General features: G+C 35.5%; 2 protein-coding genes across 10 annotated transcripts in view; one reads left to right on the forward strand and one right to left on the reverse strand.

Annotated features, from left to right (window-relative positions):
- SNAPC3 (small nuclear RNA activating complex polypeptide 3) overlaps positions 1-8152 on the forward strand; it is a 43398-nt gene extending 35246 nt beyond the window's left edge. For 2 of the 6 annotated variants that reach the window (XR_008959870.1, XR_008959871.1), the window contains exons 8-10: positions 33-140; positions 1314-4808; positions 7080-8152. Coding sequence is in view for 1 of the 6 variants with exons in the window: in XM_057313446.1 (XP_057169429.1) it covers positions 33-140; positions 1314-1461 (256 nt within the window). In the remaining 5 variants the exon portion in view is untranslated. Of the gene's footprint in view, positions 1-32; positions 141-1313 lie in introns of all 6 variants that reach the window. The other 4 variants (XR_008959869.1, XR_008959867.1, XR_008959868.1 and 1 more) reach the window with 4 other exon arrangements.
- PSIP1 (PC4 and SRSF1 interacting protein 1) overlaps positions 5546-21991 on the reverse strand; it is a 39223-nt gene continuing 22777 nt past the window's right edge. Inside the window, exons 7-16 of one of the 4 annotated variants that reach the window (XM_026506502.4) lie at positions 20433-20529; positions 19348-19423; positions 14056-14284; positions 13105-13223; positions 10376-10431; positions 9712-9782; positions 9398-9499; positions 9069-9282; positions 7945-8056; positions 5546-7150 (exon numbers count right to left, since the gene is read on the reverse strand). In XM_026506502.4, the coding sequence (XP_026362287.2) occupies positions 7090-7150; positions 7945-8056; positions 9069-9282; positions 9398-9499; positions 9712-9782; positions 10376-10431; positions 13105-13223; positions 14056-14284; positions 19348-19423; positions 20433-20529 (1137 nt within the window). In that variant the 3' untranslated portion in view covers positions 5546-7089. Of the gene's footprint in view, positions 7151-7944; positions 8057-9068; positions 9283-9397; positions 9500-9711; positions 9783-10375; positions 10432-11157; positions 11821-13104; positions 13224-14055; positions 14285-19347; positions 19424-20432; positions 20530-21991 lie in introns of those variants that run through there. The other 3 variants (XM_026506504.4, XM_026506505.4, XM_026506506.4) reach the window with 3 other exon arrangements.

Consider the following 21991-nt stretch of genomic DNA (forward strand, 5'->3'; position numbering starts at 1 on the left):
TAATATCTTCGTTTACTTCTCATGTTCAAAAGGCTTGCACATTGTGATGACTGCTTGGATAGGACACTTTATCCCCTTCTTATCAAGAAGCACTGGCTGTGGACCAGAAAATGTTTTGTTTGTAAAATGTACACAGCCAGGTGAGTGATACATATTTCTTCCTTCAAGAATTGCTGGTTTTCAATAGTCAAGTACTTCGATTTTTGGTATTTCAGTGTTTCCTATTTTGAATTTGAATCTGAGGACTTACACTTTGGGGGTGTAAATAGGAATGGTTTTATCTGGTAGGTAAGTGCTGCGAATTAGGAGGTTACATTTAAACAGTAAGGAAATGAATCCTGTATAGTGGAAGTCCAGAGCCGGGTCAGACTTTGGATGAGTCAGTTCTCAGTGTCATCAGGGAGCCATGCTGTCTCTGCAGTTTACTAAATCCGCGTCATCGACGGCTCCTCCTCCATGAAGAAATAACACAGCATTCAATATATACAGTGAGGTCAAAATATGGTTTCATAAAATTTTTATGTGATACTTCACGTTTAGTTTTTTAACTGTGGGTTAGAGTCAAAAAATTCAGAGGAAAAGAGAATAATTGTGTATCAGATTTTTGGGGGGGTTCTCCCTCTCCCCCCAAATAGGCTTTTCTAAATGATCAGTAGGAAAACGTGATAAATCAGTTATCAAATTGGAAATCAGGGAATGTTAAAATAGACCATGAGATGCAGATTGAAACAGACTGAAAAACAGTCTTTCATCTTCCCACGACTAGTAAAGTCTCAGGCCAGAAAACAAAGTATCAGTGGAATCTTGCCCATATTCCCATTTGTATACACTCTATAACATTTTATCCTGAATTCTAGATAAAGCACCTGGAGTTTTCAAATTAGCCAGGACTAATTTACCAGTTAAAAAGATAAGTTACACAAAAGTTCATCAGGTCTGTAGCATCTAATATATTAGTTTTTCAAGATGACCTATTACATTTAACAGTTACTTGGAGAATAGCTAAGTCATATCAGAAGTGTAGGATGCTTTCACATATGGATTTATATTTTTCTCTACTTACCTTTAAGAAGTCTTTCAGAGAAACAGCATTCTGTAGGGTCTCTGTTGCCCTTTTGCCTTGCAGAGTATTGGTAGTGATATGTCTGTATCTATATATATATACAGATTGTATGAAGGATTACGGTGTATTAGGATGATAAGGCAATGGTGGGAATGTTATGTTTACACATTACTACAGGTCATAACATGTTAAAGCTTAAGAAAGTTGATTGTAATGAAGTACATCTTTTTTTTTTTTTTTTAAATTACAGATGGGTGACAAACAATGACAGTTTTGCGCCAGAGGACCCATGTTTCTTTTGTGATGTTTGCTTTCGGATGCTCCACTATGATTCAGAAGGCAACAAACTAGGAGAATTCCTCGCTTATCCTTATGTTGATCCTGGAACCTTTAATTAATAATAACAAAAAATGTACCCTGTGTACATCCATCCTCTCGGATGGTTACTTTATTTCCAGAACATGCCACTGAGGAACAGGATCCGCCTGAAATAGTCACCCACACCCATGTAAAAGTTGACATCACAGGGGTTTTTTGTGGTTTTTTTTTAATTACAGGTTTTCTTATAAAGTAACTTGTGTTTAGAAATATATTATTTTAGTATTTATTTCAAAATAGGGTTTTTATTTACTGGGTTTGCCCATTTTTAAGTGTGTTTATCTTAAGTTGTAGGAGTGCTTTATATTTTTTGAATACAAATCCTGTCAGATTCAAGTATTCTGATTTTTGGCCAGTTTGTGGCTTGCCTGTTCCTTCTGTGTCCAGAGTACTTTTTGCTAATCTGTAAATTAGAAAAATTCAGTTAATGCTACATCAAGTGGTGGAAGTGTTTTGAAGTCTTTGAAGAATGTGAGAGCTACACCTTGTACCATGAAGCTTCCAAGGTGAAGATCCTTCAAATATAAAAATGAGGGAGAAAAATAAAAGTAGACTTAACAAATACAGTATTAAGAATAGCTATTCTAGGGGCGCCTGGGTGGCTCAGTTAAGCGTCTGCCTTTGGCTCAGGACATGATCTCAGGGTCCTGGGATTGAGCCCCACATCAGGCTCCCTGCTCAGCGGGAAGTCTGCTTTTCCCTCTCATTCTCCCTCAGTGCTCTCTCTCAAATAAATAAATAAAATCTTAAAAAAAAAAAAATAGCTATTCCATAATCAGATCCCATGGTGGACTCTTGTGATACTAGGTTTTGGTCTTGGTAGAAACTAGCGGGCATACTAATTTTAATGAGACTCACTACATGAATAAGGAATACAGAAGGATCTTCAGTATATACTCATACCTTCAAAAAAGTAACATTTAAATTGAAGATTCATTTCTTGATGAGAACTTTTTCTGTTTAATATTATGATTAAGAAAATAGATTCTGGGGGGCGCCTGGGTGGCACAGCAGTTAAGCGTCTGCCTTCAGCTCAGGGCGTGATCCCGGCGTTCTGGGATCGAGCCCCACATCAGGCTCCTCTGCTAGGAGCCTGCTTCTTCCTCTCCCACTCCCCCTGCTTGTGTTCCCTCTCTCGCTGGCTCTCTCTGTCTCTGTCAAATAGATAAATAAAATCTTTTAAAAAAAAAAGAAAAAAAATAGATTTTGGGTCACCTGGCTGGCTCAGTCAGTAGACATGCAACTCTTGATCTCAGGGTTTTAAGTTTGAGCCCCACATTGGGTGTAGACATTATTTAAAATCTTAAAAAGAAAAAAAAAATAGATTTTATGTAATCTGACCACTGGGACAGGGGAAGTCAAGGTCCTGTGGATTGCTAGCTTGGTTCACTTATTCTGGCGCAGTAATGCCCAGTATTCCATATGCAAAAATCAGTTTTTCTGGTCCAGCTCTTCATTCCTCTGGCCCCCCTCATCCTGACAACTCTATTCGCTTCTCTCATTCTGGGCAAAAGGACACCTTAGATGAATTCCAAAGTCTAGATCATCACAGAAAATTATAGCTGTCTATATTGAAATGTTTTCCCAAAAACTTTTTTGGTGGAAAATTCATTTTTAAGACTTCTAAGAATGCTGTAAAATAGTTCCTTTTAAATGTGTTAAAGTCTACTCTCTCTCTCTCCTAGGTTAGCTATTTAAATTCACCTGAGTTGCACATTCCCTGGATGGCTAAGAACAGACATTTATCATACAAATTAAAAACTGATGAAGCCTTTAAGCCTGTATGTTTAAAAGATTGGCAGTGAAATGTTTTATGGACTTAAATACTACATATCCAATTAAGTTGATTGGTGTGCAGAGGACAAGCACCTGTTTCTGGTATGTGTAGTGATGGTCTCATTCACGGATTCAGTAAATACACCAGAGGATCAGTATAATGAGAGGCTTATGTTACCATCTAAATTTTTACTTTCATGTTTCTAATGATACTAAATTGAAGAGATTAAAAATTCTGCTAGAAAACCGTGTTTACCCAATTCCTTAAGTTCCACAGGTAAAAATGATTGTCTTTTTTAAAAGATTTTATTTAGAGCGCGAGTGCGTGTGTGGGAGAGGGGCAGAGGGAGAGAATCCCAAGCCGACTTGGATCCCAACAGAATGCAATCCCATGACCCTGAGGTCATGACCTGAGCCAAAATCAAGAATTGGACACTCAACGGACAGAGCCACCCAGGTGCCCCTGTCTCCTTTATTTTTAAACTGCATTCCTTGTAGGTCTTGCATTAGTATGCAAGGGTCTTTTTATTCCTTTTTCTCTCCAAATTATTTAAATTGTTTCAGGTGTGTACTTTTATCATTTCCATTTCATACTCTCAAAACAGTGCATTCCAAAACGTGCACTGTACTGTCCTAACAGAAGCATTAGTCCGTGTGTGGTCAGTTCATTTCAGTGGACAAAGACTGTCAAATTATTACTGCTAGTGAATTTTTTTTTTTAATTTAAAGATTTTATTTGTCAGAGCACAAGCAGGGGGAGCAGCAGGCAGAGGGAGAAGCAGGCTCCCGGAGAGCAAGGAGCAGATGCAGGCTCAATCTCAGGACCCTAAAATAATAACTTGAACTGAAGGCAGACCCTTAACTGACTGAGCCACCCTGGCGCCCCTTATTTTATCAAGAATCTTACCCTGCTGGTTCGTTCTCGAGGGTAACTTTTCCACCAAAGTTACAAAGGCTCAAATATGTGTCATCATTTCCCCTCATGAAATCTAGAGGAAGAAAGGCTAATAACCTCGTTACTCCCAGAATTTGCCCATGTATTAATTAAGTTTATCAGTTATACAGTTGTCCCACCAAATTCAGGTCAAAAGACCTCCAAGGTTGAAACAGGCCTAAAAGAGGTCCTGAATTAGGGATTTTTATAGCTGTAAATTTCAATATTAAACATGACCTAAATTATGTGTATCATTTTATCTAATGAAAAGCAAATATGGTAATGAACTTATTAATCAGTGTCTTCTGTAGTTAGCAATGAGATTTTTATATAATGAATATGCACAAAAATCACATTTAGAAAAGCAATATCTAGGTTTCTTTAAATATCTTTTTCAGTCTTTGGTATCCTGTAAGCATAATTATCTCTAAGGTTAAAGAATTTCATAGCACAAATATGAAAACATTTCTACCTGTATAGCAGCTTCATTTCTTAAGGTTTGTAATTATGGGTTTGCTATTTCCACTAGATCATCGTTTCTCTGATCAATGGGACAAAATAAGGTGTTAGTGAAGCCCTCACAGAGCCTTGTAAAAGCCTTTGCTCTTATGTAGGATTAGTTGGCAGACGGCATCTTGACCTGACATCTTCAATCAGGTAAGTGTGTGCCAGTAAAACTGGGTAAAAAAGATCATCCTATTTGAAACCACAGGATGTAATGGCAGAAGGTCTAATTAAGATTGTCAAGTTGTTTATACATTGTTCAGATGACACCTCTGAAATGTCTCCAGAGCAGCTAAGAAAGCTTCCATCAATTCATTCTGCAGGGCCATGCATAACTTACTCTTTTAAATGTTAGCCAGTGGTTTAAAAAGCACAAAATAGGTGGTTTATATATGCCCCCACAAAAGAAGAAAACATTTTTTTTCTCTTGCTAGCTCTCTCGTTTAAATTGTCTTAACACAATTTAAATGGAGCAAATGCTCCTGAAAGTTCTTAGTACTTGTGACTTTTTTAAGAGTTCGGAGAGTGGTAGTTACCTGTGAATCAGCTTATGACCAACAGAAAATAGAAGGCCAGTTATATTTCCGCACTGTATTAATCATCTGTTTCGAGCAAGGCCAGCCCAAACATACATACATCAACGATCAGAATGCTGCTGTACTGAAGTTGAATATTCTGTGGTTTCTCAGTAAAGCTATTTTGACGTGTTGGGTCACAGAATAAAAGAGGGTGAACAAAAAATAACTTTGAGCGTACTAGTCTTAGTTACCCTATCTCCCCGGACAACACCATCTCTGTACCAAGTTAATCAAGAAATTACTACCTTGGAAGCAAATCCAGAATTCCAAAAACACTTTTGTAAATAGCAAAGAATTAATTTACTAGTAGAGTTTGATAGAAAAATCCTTTAATCAAAACAGGTTTACAATGTTGACACTTATGGCTTAACTAGAATAAATCTGTCCAAATTTAAATTGTGTTAAGGACCAGATATAATGTAATATCAATAGTTCCCTCAAAACAGTGGGTCCTAGTTCCATTGTAAGACCTCTCAAAAAGTAAAACTCCCAATTATTGAAATAATTCTAACTTTTCATTTATAGATGAAAACCATTACCTGAGAGGTCAAAACATAACAATGCATGTCACATGCAAACACTGGTATTAAGCCTTTTCTCCGTATTCATAGTTTCAAAACATTAGAAGTGTCTTTTAGCTACTGAAAACCACCAACTGACCTAATAATCAAAATATCTTAGAAATGCTATCTGGTAGGTTACCCTTAAATTTCGTTAACCTTGGTTTACCCTGATTTAGTCCATATATGTGAATATACAGACTATCAAAGTACTCCTTTACTTACCTAACTGCCTCGGAGCATCATACATTTCTACTCCTTACAATTCCGTCACATAGAGGATCTCTAATAATCCCCTTCTGATACAGCCATGTTTTCAAATAGGTTAGTTTTCTTATATAGCATTTACTTCTACTATTTACTGCGTAAGAATCATGGAATTTTTTTTCCCAATTAAAAAAATACTTAGTGACTTCCTTAATGAGTGTGACTTTTTTAAAAATTCAGAAACGCGAGACAGTTCTCAAAAATAAACTTTTATCATTTAGTTTTTAGTTTCAGCTACTAGTGCCTGTAAAGTATCTTAAGTGATTGAACTTAGCTAAAGCCAGATTCGCTCCTAAACATACCTCGTGGGCTTTCTGTAGGAAAGGCATGTGACTTCACTGAATTCCCAGCCACAAAACTAAATTACCTTCAAAAGTTAACATGACTTTGTACCTTGTAGAATTGTCAGTTGGATATCTAGTTGTCATACAAAAAGGCATACGGACCACAAATTGTTACAAAGCAGCAGGATAATGTAGCACAATGTAGACTGTGAGATTAAAATTAACTTTTGATAAAAGGAGTGAGTACTTGTATAGAAGTAACATTTTATCTACCATAAAAATGCATAACTTCTACAAAACCCACAAACAGTGAAAAGACAGTCCGGTAAATCCAAGGTTTGTAAAAACTATGCACAAAACCCACATTATCTGGGAAAAGAGGAAAGGTTTATACAAGTAGCAGTTTTAAAAATGTAACTTTTTTCTACTATCAATTACACATTAACGTACACACACTAATTGAAATTATGCTACAACCAAATGTCTGGAAAAGCAGTTTAACATTTCCTAAATGGATTTCCCCTCACATTTACTGAATAATGTAGCTGTTAATACTGCACAAGTACAATTAGCAATAATGTTTAATTACTTTTAAACAAATATAAAGGGATTTTCTCCCTTGAAACAAGTTTTCAACATCAAAACCTATGCTTATAAAAATTTAAAACTTTCAGCAGTCTAAATATTTCAAATGAAAACCATTACAAACTTCTCAAATGTTCTTTATATTTCCAGGTATGTCAACCTAATTATCTAGTGTAGAATCCTTCAGAGATATTTCAGTCTCTCTCTCTTCACTGGATGGCCTAAAGGAAGGAAAGAAAGACGTGTCAACTGGGATTAGGGGCTTTTCTCTTTCATGGGGGTCAGAAAACACATTAATAAATCCTGCATTGTTTTTAAGATCATCAAAATATTTTTAAAAATAATCTTGACTTCTTTTTGTTCAAAGTTTTATTTTACTGTGTTGTATCTTCTTCCTTAAGTAATATTCAGATCAAGCAAACTAACTCAGGGAAGCATCGTGGGCCAGGCCCTTTCCACCATTTCCAGCTTTAAATTGAATTCTCTTTAATAAACACGTGAAAAGGCTGTATCTGTAATACCAACATATTACAAACCTTAATAAAGAGAGGGGATGACATAGACACAGAGAAGATTTCCCTGGATTTCAGAATTAGAAGGGATGCTCCATTCCAAGTCCTTCAAATGTGCAGAACCAAGACTCGGATAACTACAGTTGAACAACTGTTTAGAGGCTATCATACAAAATAGCCTGTGATTCTAGATCTCACTTTTGTATTACCCTGTCACAATGCAAGAAATGACAAATGTCAGGTCCCTATTAAAGCTGTATCAGTGAAAGCACTCCAAAGAAGAATATTTTAAGCTAGATTCCTACTATCTAGCTCTATTCCCTTTGAATACAGGCAAGTTAATTGTAAATTACAAAGTTTTTTGTTTTTTGCCTTTTTGATTTCTATCTTGCTTCCTGAGTTCAGGAATTGAGTGATCAGAATATCCTTATATAAATAACCTTGGAACAGCAATGTGATTTAAAAATTAAAAATATACATGACCCATTAAAACATGTCCTCACTTTTTCTTACTGCTGGCCTCGTGGCTGTCTTTGCTTTCTTCACTGCTGTCTCCGTTATGCTGTGGCTGGTTACTGTCTTGAGCATCAGATCCTCCATTTAGAGTCTTTGAACCTTTCAAAAGGTTCCAATGGAAAAACCGTTAGAGCTTCTAATACTTTAAGATGTCCTCTAAAGAGCCAAAATAAAAAACTAAATCATGGCCCTAAAGTTTCTAATACTTAATACACCGTATTGTAATTACACTGTAGATGAGACCCACTAATAGCAGGGTTACTATATATACATCTATGGGTACAAGCACGGGGGGATGTTTAAAGATTTTATTTATTTGGGAGAGTGTGTGTGCACAAGTGGGGGGGCGCAGAGGAAGACAAGAGAGAATCTCAAGCAGACACCGGGCTTAATCTCACAACCCTGAGATAACGACCTGAGCCAAAATCAACAGTCGGACGCTCAACCGAGCCACCCAGGTGCCGAAAGGGGGGGATTTTTAATCTTATCATTCCATTTCTTATAAAAATGTGCATCACAGTAAAATTTTGTATTTTTCCTTGGTCTTTTACAACAAAGTGTCAGAAGTACTATTCATAACATGATTTTGTGTCCTACCTAAATAAATGAGGAGGGCATCCCTGTAAATCTTATTTCTAAGAAATCTCTTGAGACCTATATCATCATTCCCTAATAAATAAAATACCTAACTCCTAAGACACTTAATAACATGGAATTGGGGAACCGATACTGAATGATACTATGCTTCTATTTAAGAATCCATCACAGATACATCCTAAAATATTTGTTGTTGAAACAGCATATTCTGGAATTTGCTTCAGATGAGGGTAAAACAGAATAACGATCATGTACTGAAAACTACAGAAGCTGACTGATGGGGACACAGGAAGTTCCTTTCTTGTCTACTGTTGTGTCAAATTATTCCTAATTTAAGTGAAAAGGGAACAGCAACTGCTAATTTAAGCTTGATTATAACCGTGATTTAAACACAAACGCTCAACCTTAGCTTCTGTTTTTCTGAGTGCTTTATGAAACCTGAAAGTATTAATGAAATTATATATCAAAGCCATTTTTTAAAAGCAGTCCCAGCAAACAACTTATTACCACATACCTGTTTGTTCCTTTTCTAGCTTTTTGTTTGGCCCTTTCTTCCCTTGATCTTTGGTTTTATTTGCTTCCTCATGCTGTCTTTGTTCGGCAAGAGATTTATTCAGCACTTGTGTGATCACAGAATCTCCTTCACCAACCAAAAACATATTCTTAAACTTGTTATACAACATCGTAGACTTTTCCATGATAACCTGACTAACTTTGAATCGCCGAATCTGAGAAAACAAAATACACACTCTCAATTCTCTTCCCTGATTTTTAAAATGTTACTTCTTTATGAAGTGGTGATGAGAAAATTTAAAAAAATCTGCACGACTCAAGATCACTTACTTTTTTCAGTGTCGTGATCATCTCTGTGTGCTTCTGAGCTTGCTGCATTGTGACCTGAAGTGAAGCGAGTTCGTCCAAGGCCTCAATACATCTGTTCACATCCTTCATGACAAAACAGTAATTTCATAACTGTTAATTACCACAACCTATAGGATCTGTTCCGAAAGATGACTTTTAAAATCTCAAACAAGGCAGTACAAAAGAACCAGTAATAGTCCCATTTCTCTTAAATTTACACGTACTATAAAACATGAAAAAATAAAATACGAAGCTATAAAAGTACTATATTTTTAAATGAGGTATTAAAGACTTACAAGATTATCAATTTTGAGTGAATTTTTAATTTCAGCATGTATCCTTTGAAGTCGAGAATCCATTGATGTTTCTATAAATTAAAATTTGAAACACAGTAAATAGTTTTTCCAAAACCAGTATTTCTGTATAAATCTAATAAGCAAAGCACAATGACAAGATCTGAATTTTTAAAAATGTTCTTCATAATCTGCCTAGTTCACTAAGAAATTATTTGCCATTTTAAATATTTAGGAAAGCAACATTCATCATTTGACGAAAACAATCACCATCTAGCTGTATCGGTTTCTAAAATAAGCAGGCTGTATCCCGTTAATAAACTCCTCTGTTCCAGTCCTTAAACAGCTATTTCACCGTACACATGGAACCAGAAATAGAAACTCTATCTGAAACTATGAGATGTGTCAAAAACGGGAGAATGTCTAGCTTTCGGCAATGTTACAAAAATGTGACCATTAGATAATAACCAATAAGACAGTAAGCATGAGTCCTTAGCAAGTGCACCTGATTTTATATTAAAATATAATGTCTATAGAATCCATTAGGGATTTGAAAAGCACTTTTGTAGGATTTAAGAACATAAAATGACTGATTTTAAAACCTATACATGAAAAATTAAGTGTATAATTTCCTTTCTAGGTAATCTTAGAAAGTGAAATAACTAACCTCGCTTCTTCTCCACTTTCTTAACTTCTGGCTTCTTTCCTTCATCTTTATTCTGCCTATCAAATGTTAACACAGATATTTCAAAACATTGGAACTTTGTGACTGATTACCAAATGCCCACAATCCCTTATGTAAAAACTAAAAAATTTTTTAAGATAGAAAGTCAACAGCCTAGATCATAAGGAACTGACTGTTAATTCATGGAACTCTGGAATGCCACATTAGTATTAGTTACTATAAATATAAATAAAAACACATGTAAAAATTAACATGCTAAAATCTAATTTCTCAGTGGCATCACAAATAATTTTAACACTTGTCATGGTGAAATTCTTTTCCATCAGTAAATAGTGTTGTTTAAAGGCCCAGTTTCAGGATCAATGGACAAACAGACCACAGTGGGAAAAAAATGCCTATAAACATGAGTTCTACATCACAATTATTTTTAAAAGCATGTCAAAAACTAATTTTTCCCACATCTCCAAAAGGGTAGATAATTGGAAGGCTTAAGTTTCTAGGTTAAACAGATTGTTCAAAGATGATACTATTGTATTAAAATGGGGTTTTTGGGCCAATATATGAAACTTAAATGACATTCGCTAACATTTACATACCATTTCACAAAAGAAAAGGTACCGTTTTATTGCAAATCACAAAAATAACCATTTAAAAATGAATTCTTAATTTCTAGTACCTTGGCTTTGAGTTCGGGCCCTATTATAAACCAACTGAAATAGACAAGAACAAAACAATATCTAAAAATCAGGTTTTTTTTTTTAAAAAAAACTTTATTTTAAAATTTTGGTTACAGTTTCATTTTTGTTTTCTTAACAAGTCTACTGTTTAATCTCTCAGGATTAAAAAAAACAATTATTAAGATTCTAAAGAATTAAACAACAAAGGAATGTCAAGGGAAGGGCACAACTGCCCCATTCTCTGGGGTATAAGAGCTATTCCAGTTTAACACCTAGCTTCAAAACAAAATGAATTTTTATATTTTCTAAATGAAATAATGTACAACCACCATCTTCTAACTTTCAAACACAAAGCTTCATCTTAAGCTTGGTAAAAAAACTTTTAACAGGAATGATGGCCGACCTTAGTATGTAGTGTGTACCTTACAGGAAAATTTTTTTTTTTTTAACAATCATAACACAGTAATAATGCCATTAATGAAGTCCTCAATTTAGAATCTGCAACATTCTTCCATCAAGGGGGGGGAGGGGGGAATTCAGTCCAATGAGTCTGTCTCAAGATCTTCATCTCTTGTGTGCTCCACTTGTATTCTCTTTTCAGTAACTGGATTAATGCTTTGAGCCCAAAATGAGATATATTTTTTATTACTGTAGATTACATGTTGTTTGGCTGGGAATACAATACAATAAACTTTATTTTGCATAATGCATTTCACACAAGCTGCATCTGAAATGCTTTACAGAGCAAAACTGTCCAAGTACAAAGTTTTGTAATAACAGGAGAAGGAAAGAAAACACAAATATTAGAATTTGAGAAAGTTACATTCGGAGGACATTCAAAAAGAAACTGAAACACATAAAAGATAACTCTGAGATACTGAAGAAGGGTTGGGCTAGATGTACTAAGCAATGACTAATTTTGTATCTTAATTTGGGGAGCACAATAAAGTTAAAAGCAACAAACAGTCCAACAACTTTTCAGTGAAAGGATAGAAAAGGATAGGTAACAAAAAATAACTTTAATTTACAGAAATGGTCAAAAGTCTAACAGGATAGAGGGAGTAACATTTCTGAGCTTTAGGTAAGTTTAATTACTCCCCTCAAGCAGGTGAAACTGCTTATATAATCATCCTCCAAACTACTAAGAAAGCAGATAATCAAACGCCGTACTTGTAGAGAAACTTTTGGCTCACAAATGTATTTTATAAAGAGAAAGTACAAAATTACTTAAAGAATTCACTACTTATCACTAAGTTTGTCTTAGTGACCTACGCCATGTTTAAAATCACCTCCGTTAACAAAAAAAACCAAGTTTAGTTAGAATAATGCAAGATGCTTCACAAAATGCTTTTCAAAGAAAGAATTCAGAAGTGACAGTCTCGAGATAACTAGGAAAACAAATGTAATAAACACATGAAGTGTAATCATCATCGCCAGTGCGATTTTCCTTCTAATAAAATTACTTTATGGAATAAAATTGAAGGGGGAAAAATTCGTCATGGTCTGTACATACTGAACTTTAATCCGCTTTGAACTTGGTTTATATCGCACACACCTAGTGCAAACCCTGTCAGCCTTGGTTTACTGGCCGCCTTGGGTTTCCAACTGTGCTTCTGTCATGTTTGCTGGTCTTTTGGGAGTGGCCTGCTGCTGGTATGTGACAAATAAGGATATTTCATTCCTTCTCCTCCAACATATTACCACCACTCTTTCTGTATTTAATACTTAACAAGTGAATAGTAGAGGATGAGGACATTTTCAGCAAAGCCACTAACAGTTAAATCCTATCTGCACTTCCAGTTTAAATTAAAAATAATTCACAGAGTGATTACCTCAGTGAATTTCATCCTCTTACTCAGCAAAGAATGAAGCCTGAAACCTGATTATCATCATATACTGAAGATTTTTTTCTAACACCTGGGAAAACTCACTTCTCTGAAAGGCTTCATACGGTCTGGAAAACGAGATTCTATCATTTAAAAATTTCATGCTAGCTTAAAAAGGAAATCAAAATTTAGAATAAAAAATACTTACTGCTCAGTTTCCATCTGTTCCTCTTGCTTGCGTTTTCTATCTGCTGCTTCTTTCTCATGCTGGCCTTTCAGCATATTCCTTCTATGAGGAGTCTGAAAGTTCCTTCCACCTTTTCTCTTCTGTTTTGAAAATTAGGATGAATTTAGTTAACTATCAAGTGACTAGTGCTTTTTGGATTATAATCTTGAGAAGAAAAAAGGCAACTAATTTTCTTAAGGAACAGATACTTAAATCACTAATTAAAAAAAAAACAAAAACAAAACTCAGAATTATACATGTTGCTATCTAAACTGAACTTGCCCTTGAGGATTCGGGGAATAAAAGTATGTGTGTCAGGCTATTTGCCTCTATGCTATGGGACAAGTACCACTGCTCAAGCTATCCAACTAAAAATTTTTGGCTTCTAAAGAAACTATTAAGAAATAAAACAAAGATAAGATACACAACCTGGGTCTGTAGATCTCTAAGGCTATGCACAATACTTGTTTTTCTAAACAAAAAGAAGTATAGCTTTAATCAAATTCCTAAACTGTGGCATTCAAATAAAATACCACTGATAAAATGTACACTAAATAGGCCTGAAGAGTGCTAAGAATTTCATTGTAGTAAATAATAAAAATGTATAAATGCACCTCTTTTATATCTGTCTTCACTAGTCACAGTCCATTTGGCTTAATTTCTACTTTTCTAGATAGGTGGGTTACTGGAAGTTTATTATAGAACATTTGATTTCCACATAATTGTGAAAGGGTGACACAGATTTAGAATGTACAATAAAAGTTTCAGATACACTTTTTAACACAGCTAGTTCAAGCTTACAAAAAAAGGTAGAGAAATTCAGTTTTACTTTTAATCACATACTTTCAGATACTGAAACCTTACTAGGTAAAAAATAAGAACTCCATAGGCAACTAAAAATAGAACAAATGTTTTATTCGATAAACACTGTACCTTTTCACTTTCTTGATCATCTCCTTCCTCTTCAGAATCAGAGGTTGATGTAACCCCTGTTTTAGCTAAATTTTTTCTTTTGGATTCTACTTCTTTCTTCCCTTCCTTTTTGTCTGGCTCTTTTCTTGGCTTATCTTCTTCCTTCTGGCCGTCTTCATCCTTTTTAAGCTGCTTTTTAGGTTGTTTTTCTTCTTGTCCCTTTTTCTTACTTTTGTCTTCTTCGGTTACCCTATTTTAGAGAATACAGCAATGGAAAATGATTTTTAAGGTATCATTATTAGTTGTCTTTTAACCATACTCTCCCAAGTATTTCGGAGAATAAGCAATAATTTTTTTACTTAAAGACAAATTTAATGTATCTTTTAGTAAAATATAATAAAAAGTCTTTACCATCCAATCATAAAAGGAAAAGAACATCCTTTTCATATAAATTAGAAAATACAAAAATTACAGTGGCGTTTGGGAAATAAAGTGATTTTTCCCTTGGTTTTCCAAGTTTTTTGTAATTTTCTTTATTTGCTGAAAAAAAATAACCTAATATGATCTTACGTGCCAAGATAATTCTTTAGTGTGGGGGTACAGCAATTATGTAAGATGGGTGAGACACCTGGATCTTATATTCTATGTAATTTTAAGAATAACAGGTTTAAAAAGTACAAAGATTGGGAAAAATACAATTGCAGAAGTGAACTGCTTATGATCAAATATGATCACTTTAGAATTCAAAGAAATACTTTGTAAGGTAAAAGGCTCCCAACTTATGCATACAATGGTAAAATATATGGTAATTAAGCATAATATCTAACAGTGCTAAATTCACTAACACTAAGCATTCCCATCACCAATGGATTTACAGACATCACTAAGTCAAAACTATCAAAACTGCTCAGTAAGCCTAATATTAGTACTGGATGGTCTTTATGCCAACTCGTACAGCAGAGATAAATGAGGGTTTGTGGCACGATGACAGGCTCCAGGAGAATCAAATGATGCCCGTGCTACGCAATGATTACTTTCATGGTATATACATTCAACTAAAGCCATCCCATAAACAAAATACAACTTGAAGCTTGGACAAGTGGTTTAGAAATCAATCTTTCTACCATTCTAGGAATTTCACTGAGATTTTCAAAAACTATACAGTTATATCAACGGATCTGAGAGGTGGAAGAGACTTCAGATTGTTTGTCCAACCCATTCCATTTGACGAAGGAAAAAATGGTGTAAAAGGTCAAATAATTAGTCCAGTATCTCAGTTCCAAATCCAGTGACCACCTAACAGACAACGGCTTCCTTGAACCCTTAAGAGATTATTAAATTGGAAGAGAGAAAATTCACTTTTTAATCTCTAGAAATTTGTCACATAACCATCATTGGCTATGCTTATTTTCAAATGTCACATGGGTTTCTTCATTAATTTCTAATTGACAGAAGGCATGCATGTAAAATCATTTAAACTTTCTTCAGTATTTTCACAAATGTGAATATTTTGATAATTTCATGGAGATGGGAATACCAACTCAAACAGAGAAAGCATTACCATGGCTCTTAAGAGATACCAATTCCTCGCCCCAAATATCCCCTCAATGGAAATAAGAGCAAATATAACATATTAAGAGCAGTCATTAAAAATCCAAATTACCCTCTGAACTAGCAAATCTGCTTCCAGCAATGTATTCTAACCAATAAATTTGCACATGTATAGAACAGATGACAATGTTTTTAAAAGGATATATCCATACCCGAGACAGATGTTAAGAATTGCACATACAGTGGAATACCATGCAGCCGTTTATTATTATTATCATTAAACATACTTAAGAAGCGCAGGATAAGGTCAGAAGAGATGGGGATAGTATTTCAAGGGTTTTTGAACAATACCAAAGCAGACTGCCACAGACTTAACCACACAGCTTGCTACAAACACACCCACACGCTATAAAGTATTATTACTGAAAGTAATAAAGCCCCACATCAAGAGAAATTATTGGATATCAAAAAAGGAACCTTGGGTCCCCAACACCAGTATCAGATGCAACTAAGGATGATACTGAAAAGTAGACAACTGTCACAGGATTAGCTAAAAGCCACACAGAGAAATGGTTTAGGCAAGACAGAATCAGGAAAACTGGCGCCTAACCAAGGGAATGTTCCTTATACATAAAAGAGAGAGATCTCACAATCTTTTCCAGAATTCTAGATTTCTTCCGGAACAATGCTGTATGGCTCTTGATCTTCCCCTTTCCAAATAGGAGCATTTATTTATTATGGCTTCCCTTCCCAGATCTAGGTGCGTGATAAAGGGTGAGAGGGGAGCAAATAACTCGTGTTTCCAGTTCCTAGTCTCCAGATCAGGGCCTTATAGTAATCATGAAATCCTAGACTTGATGCCATGATTTGGCAGGGAATGAGTGAGATTTATTTGGTGTTTTTATTTTGTTTATTTGACAGAGAAGGAGACAGAGAGCACACAAGAGTGCACTGGTCGGGGGGGGGGGGAAGCAGAGGGACAGGGAGAAGGAGATTCCCTGCTGAGGAGGGAGCCCCATATGGGACTAGATCCTGGGATGCCTGGATCATGAGCTGAGCCAAAGGCAGACACTTAACCAACGGAGCTACCCAGGTGCCTCTATCTGGTATATTTAAAAGGAAAAACTCACCTGCATGTACCTCATTTCTTAATCTCACTACGGTAGTTAGAACTATGTTGTAATTCTGTGCCACTATTTTTCAGAATACTTTAATAGCTAGCTTGGCAGTAAAATAAAAATCTTAAAACATATTTTAGTTGCAAAGTACCAATGCTTCAGTGTTCTAGAACTATTAAAACATATTTTAGTTGCAAAGTACCAATGCTTCAGTGTTCTAGAACTATTAAAACATATTTTAGCTGCAAAGTACCAATGCTTCAGTGTTCTAGAACTATTAAAACATATTTTAGTTGCAAAGTACCAATGCTTCAGTGTTCTAGAACTATTAAAACATATTTTAGTTGCAAAGTACCAATGCTTCAGTGTTCTAGAACTATAAAAATGTTTCATTCAAAACACTGTAAAACACTATTTTTCAGAATACTTTAATAGCTAGCTTGGCAGTAAAATAAAACTCTTAAAACATATTTTAGTTGCAAAGTACCAATGCTTCAGTGTTCTAGAACTATTAAAACATATTTTAGTTGCAAAGTACCAATGCTTCAGTGTTCTAGAACTATTAAAACATATTTTAGTTGCAAAGTACCAATGCTTCAGTGTTCTAGAACTATTAAAACATATTTTAGCTGCAAAGTACCAATGCTTCAGTGTTCTAGAACTATTAAAACATATTTTAGTTGCAAAGTACCAATGCTTCAGTGTTCTAGAACTATTAAAACATATTTTAGTTGCAAAGTACCAATGCTTCAGTGTTCTAGAACTATAAAAATGTTTCATTCAAAACACTGTAAAACACTATTTTTCAGAATACTTTAATAGCTAGCTTGGCAGTAAAATAAAACTCTTAAAACATATTTTAGTTGCAAAGTACCAATGCTTCAGTGTTCTAGAACTATTAAAACATATTTTAGTTGCAAAGTACCAATGCTTCAGTGTTCTAGAACTATAAAAATGTTTCATTCAAAACACTGTAAAACACTATTTTTCAGAATACTTTAATAGCTAGCTTGGCAGTAAAATAAAACTCTTAAAACATATTTTAGTTGCAAAGTACCAATGCTTCAGTGTTCTAGAACTATAAAAATGTTTCATTCAAAACACTGTAAATCCCCTCTTAAATGACCTACTTGGCTTGAGCCTTCTTTATAAAATCTTTAAACATAATAGCTAAAAAGAGCTTTGCCCTTTGTCTAAATATACATTCTCTCCTTTCTGGTGAAGTTTCTACCCAGAAAAGCCACATAAACAATATCCATCTTGGAAAAGAAAGGTGGCAAGAAAAAAACCCCATTATTTTGTTGATTAGTTATTATACCAAAATACTTTAACATTTTAAATTCACATCACAAAAATAATTTTAGTTCTTTTAAAGTAATCTCTATACTCAACACGGGGCTTGAACTCACAGCCCTGAGATCAAGAGTCACATGCTCTACCGACTGAGCCAATCAGGCACTCTTTAGTATTTTTTTTTTTTTAAGATTTATTTATTTGAAAGAGCATGGGCGGGCAATGAGGGGGGAGTGGGAGAGAGTGTCTTAAACGGACTCCTTGCTCAAAGCAGAGCCAGACTGTAGGCCCGATCTGATCTCACAAACCCAAGATCACGACCTAAGGGGAAACCAAGAGTCAGATGCTTAACTGACAGCACCACCTGGGGGCCCCTCCCCCTTAGCAGTATTTTTAAAAGTTATTCTGAAGGAGCTAGAAAAGATTTGTGGAAATTGCTTCTAAAATACTTTGTCTGGGGGCGCCTGGGTGGCTCAGTCGTTGGGCATCTGCCTTCAGCTCAGGGCGTGATTCCAGAGTCCTGGGATCGAGCCCCACATCAGGCTCCTCCACTGGGAGCCTGCTTCTTCCTCTCCCACTCCCCCTGCCTGTGTTCCCTCTTGCTGGCTGTCTCTGTCAAATAAATAAATAAAATCTTAAAATAAATAAATAAAATAAAATAAAATAACTTTGTCTAAGCCTTCCTTAAACATATAAATTGCCCAATTTCCCTATTATAGATTTTACCCTGTATTATCTAAATATCTTTATATCCTGATATACCAAGACGACGTCTCAGATTAATGAAGTGACGATCACGTCAGATTTTTTGTAAAGTAGGTACCAGGCCAAATGTGGCACTCAGTGGGGGCGCCTGATCTCAGAACTCCGAGATCAAGACCTAAGCTGAAATTAAGAGTCAGACATTTAATTGCCTGAGCCACCCAGGAGCCCCTCATCATATTCTTCTTGATTCCCCATCAATTTTTACTTTTTTTTTTTTTTTAAGATTATTTATTTATTCGACAGAGATAGAGACAGCCAGAGAGAGAGGGAACACAAGCAGGGGGAGCGGGAGAGGAAGAAGCAGGCTCCCAGCGGAGGAGCCTGACATGGGGCTTGATCCCAGGACCCCGGGATTACGCCCTGAGCCGAAGGCAGACGTTTAACGACTGAGCCGCCCAGGTGCCCCTCAATTTTTACTTTCTATACAACAAAAAACTTTTCAATAGTTTTCCCCCATAATTTTTAGAAACACAAAATAGTAACAGCAAATATCATATAAAACAAAACCGGTATAAATACAGAGATTTATACTTAAAGTCAAATGCCTTATTGTGTGTAACCAATTATATATTAAAAATAAACTCACATGTCACTCTCTGAAGGACAGGGCTGTTTTACCATTTTGGGTCTGCCTCTTGGTTTTGGAATCTTCACTTCTGTAGCTAACATTCAGAGGGAAAAACAAAATTAGTAACTATCTTTCAAGATCTTTCAAGATGCAATTCTCACATACAAAAATTAGAAATGATATATACTAAGAATATTAGTGGTTTATTAGAGATATTATCTTAATAAGTTTTAAAGATAATATCCTCCAATGATTCAAATGAGCAACAACAGAATATTTAGAAGTGGTATATCAACAGAGTAATTTTCATTCCCTCCTTAGTATGGCTGAGAGGGCTTCCTTCCTCGTTGTCTTAACAGGAATATCACAAAATTCAACTTTGTAATGCATACTACCACTTATATTCAATATTTGTATACATATTACAATACTAAGTGTATATTGTACATTCACATCTTTGAAAATCTGTATCAGAATTCACTGAATTTCCTAACACCATTAATTTGATGCATTAAAAAAATTAAATTCCAAAATAATTACGGAAACAAATCTCGGGATTTTTCTTCTCTGGGTATTACTGATCTTCGCCCCTTTCCAAAGAATCCTATTATGAGGTAGAAAAACATGGGCTCTATTTTGGTTCATTTTCTTTGTTCTATTTTATATTAGAGGCATAGCCTTCCAAACTATTTCCAGTTTCCCAAATCAGGACAACACTTTCGATAGGCAATGCTGAAGAGCGCTGCATACTGTAAAGGTCCTAGACAAAGAATGCAGTAATTTCCTTTTGGAAAACTTAGGCTTTCTACAGTGAGAGGTAAAATATCCATCATTCATGGAATTTAACCTCACACAGACTCATGTGCTGCTACATTAGGGGAAAATATAAGAGAAAACAGAAAATGAAAACAAATGTCCCAAGCAATTACTTTAAATCTAAAATACTCATCACACAAAGCAGAAACCATGTTTATCTCCTCTGAAATTTGTATATATATAATACATAACCAATCATCTATCCACCTATTCCAAAGTATCTGAGGCTCAACACTGTAATGGGAGTATTAATCATAAGCCAGAGATTTAAGCATTAATAATCCTACCTGCAGGTCGTCCTCTTTTAGGACTCACTTTTAGATTAACAGATGCTGTTGGGGTTGTCACTACTCCTGCCTCCTCGGTTTCTACTTGTTTTTCTGCCTGAATCACAAAGATTTAATTAACTTACTTAGCAAATAAAGAGTAGACATTCCAAATTTAATTCAACAAAGATAATGCCACCCTAAAGAGTTTACATATAAGCGTAACTTGTACATGATATTATTTTCAACAGTGAACATGTCAGAGTGATGTCCCCAAACACAGCTTACAACAATTTATAAGAGTGAACAATTTGTTTAAAGATTTATTTAAGAGAGGGAGTGCGCAGGGCAAGGAGCAGAGGGAGAGGGAGGAGAGAATCCTAAATAGACCCCCCACTGAGTGCGGAGCCTGATGCAGGCGGAGCTCAATCCCATGACCCTGAGATCATGACCTGAGCTGAAATCAAGAGCAGCCACTTAACAGACTGAGCCACCGAGGCGCCCCTCTAGCAAATAATTCTAACAAACAAAAAACATCACTTCTTAGATATCCTCGGCCTAAAAAAATCATTTGTAAAAATAGAGCTAACATGCTGGATGCAAAATGGTGACCCAAGTTATAATTACACTTAACCCACACGTTGCTTATAAATGTACTTTCACCGGGTATCTCAAAATGCAATACTTTATACTCTGTACTTATGAGAACCTAAATTAATATTCTAACATTAGTTAAGGGCAGGAAATTAAATTGCTGATATTTCTTATTCTTTTACTTTGTTAATATATACATGTTTTATTTTCGAACGAAGACTGACATCTGCTGTTCTTCTCTGGGAGTTATTCTTACTTTCCATAAAGAGTGATTTACTGCAGTAAAGTAATAAATTCCAGTGACCCTTTGCAAACTAAAATGACCCCTGACGAGACAAGAGCTCTAAGTGAGTCGGTTTAATCGATTAAAACAGTAGAGTAGAAAAAAGGTTAAAACCACCAATTAGAAAGGAAATACAAACAACTGCCGATCACTGAAGTGGGAGGAAGGAAACAGTGAAGAGAGGATGGGCGGGTCACTCCGAGCCGCCTCTCTATGACCACTTCAACTCTGCACTAACCAGAGCAGCAAAAGTAAGGGCGATGAAGCAGGTAAAAACACGCACCACACATCTTACTGATAAAGAACTTAAAAATCTTTTTTTAAAAAATTTTATTTATCTGAGAGAGAGAGAGAAAGAGAGCATGAATGGGGGGAGGAGCAGAGGGAGAAGCAGACTCCCCACTGAGCAGGGAACCTGCCAGGCTCGATCCCAGGACCCTGAGATCATGACCTGAGCCCAAGGCAGACACTTAACTGAGCCACCCAGGTGCCCCAAAAACTTAAAAATCTTTTAATCAACAATCTGATTTGCAAACATTTAAGGGATAATGCCCGGCATTGGCAAGGAAATGAAGAATTGTATTATTACCAATGATCAATGAACTGGCAACACCTTTCTGAAAGATTATCTTTATGAATATCAGCAATTAAAAATAGGCAAATTTTTGATTTAGCAATCCCACTTCTACAAATTTTTAATCTT

This window comes from Ursus arctos, unplaced genomic scaffold, assembly GCF_023065955.2.
Source record: "Ursus arctos isolate Adak ecotype North America unplaced genomic scaffold, UrsArc2.0 scaffold_18, whole genome shotgun sequence".
Lineage (NCBI taxonomy): Eukaryota > Metazoa > Chordata > Mammalia > Carnivora > Ursidae > Ursus > Ursus arctos.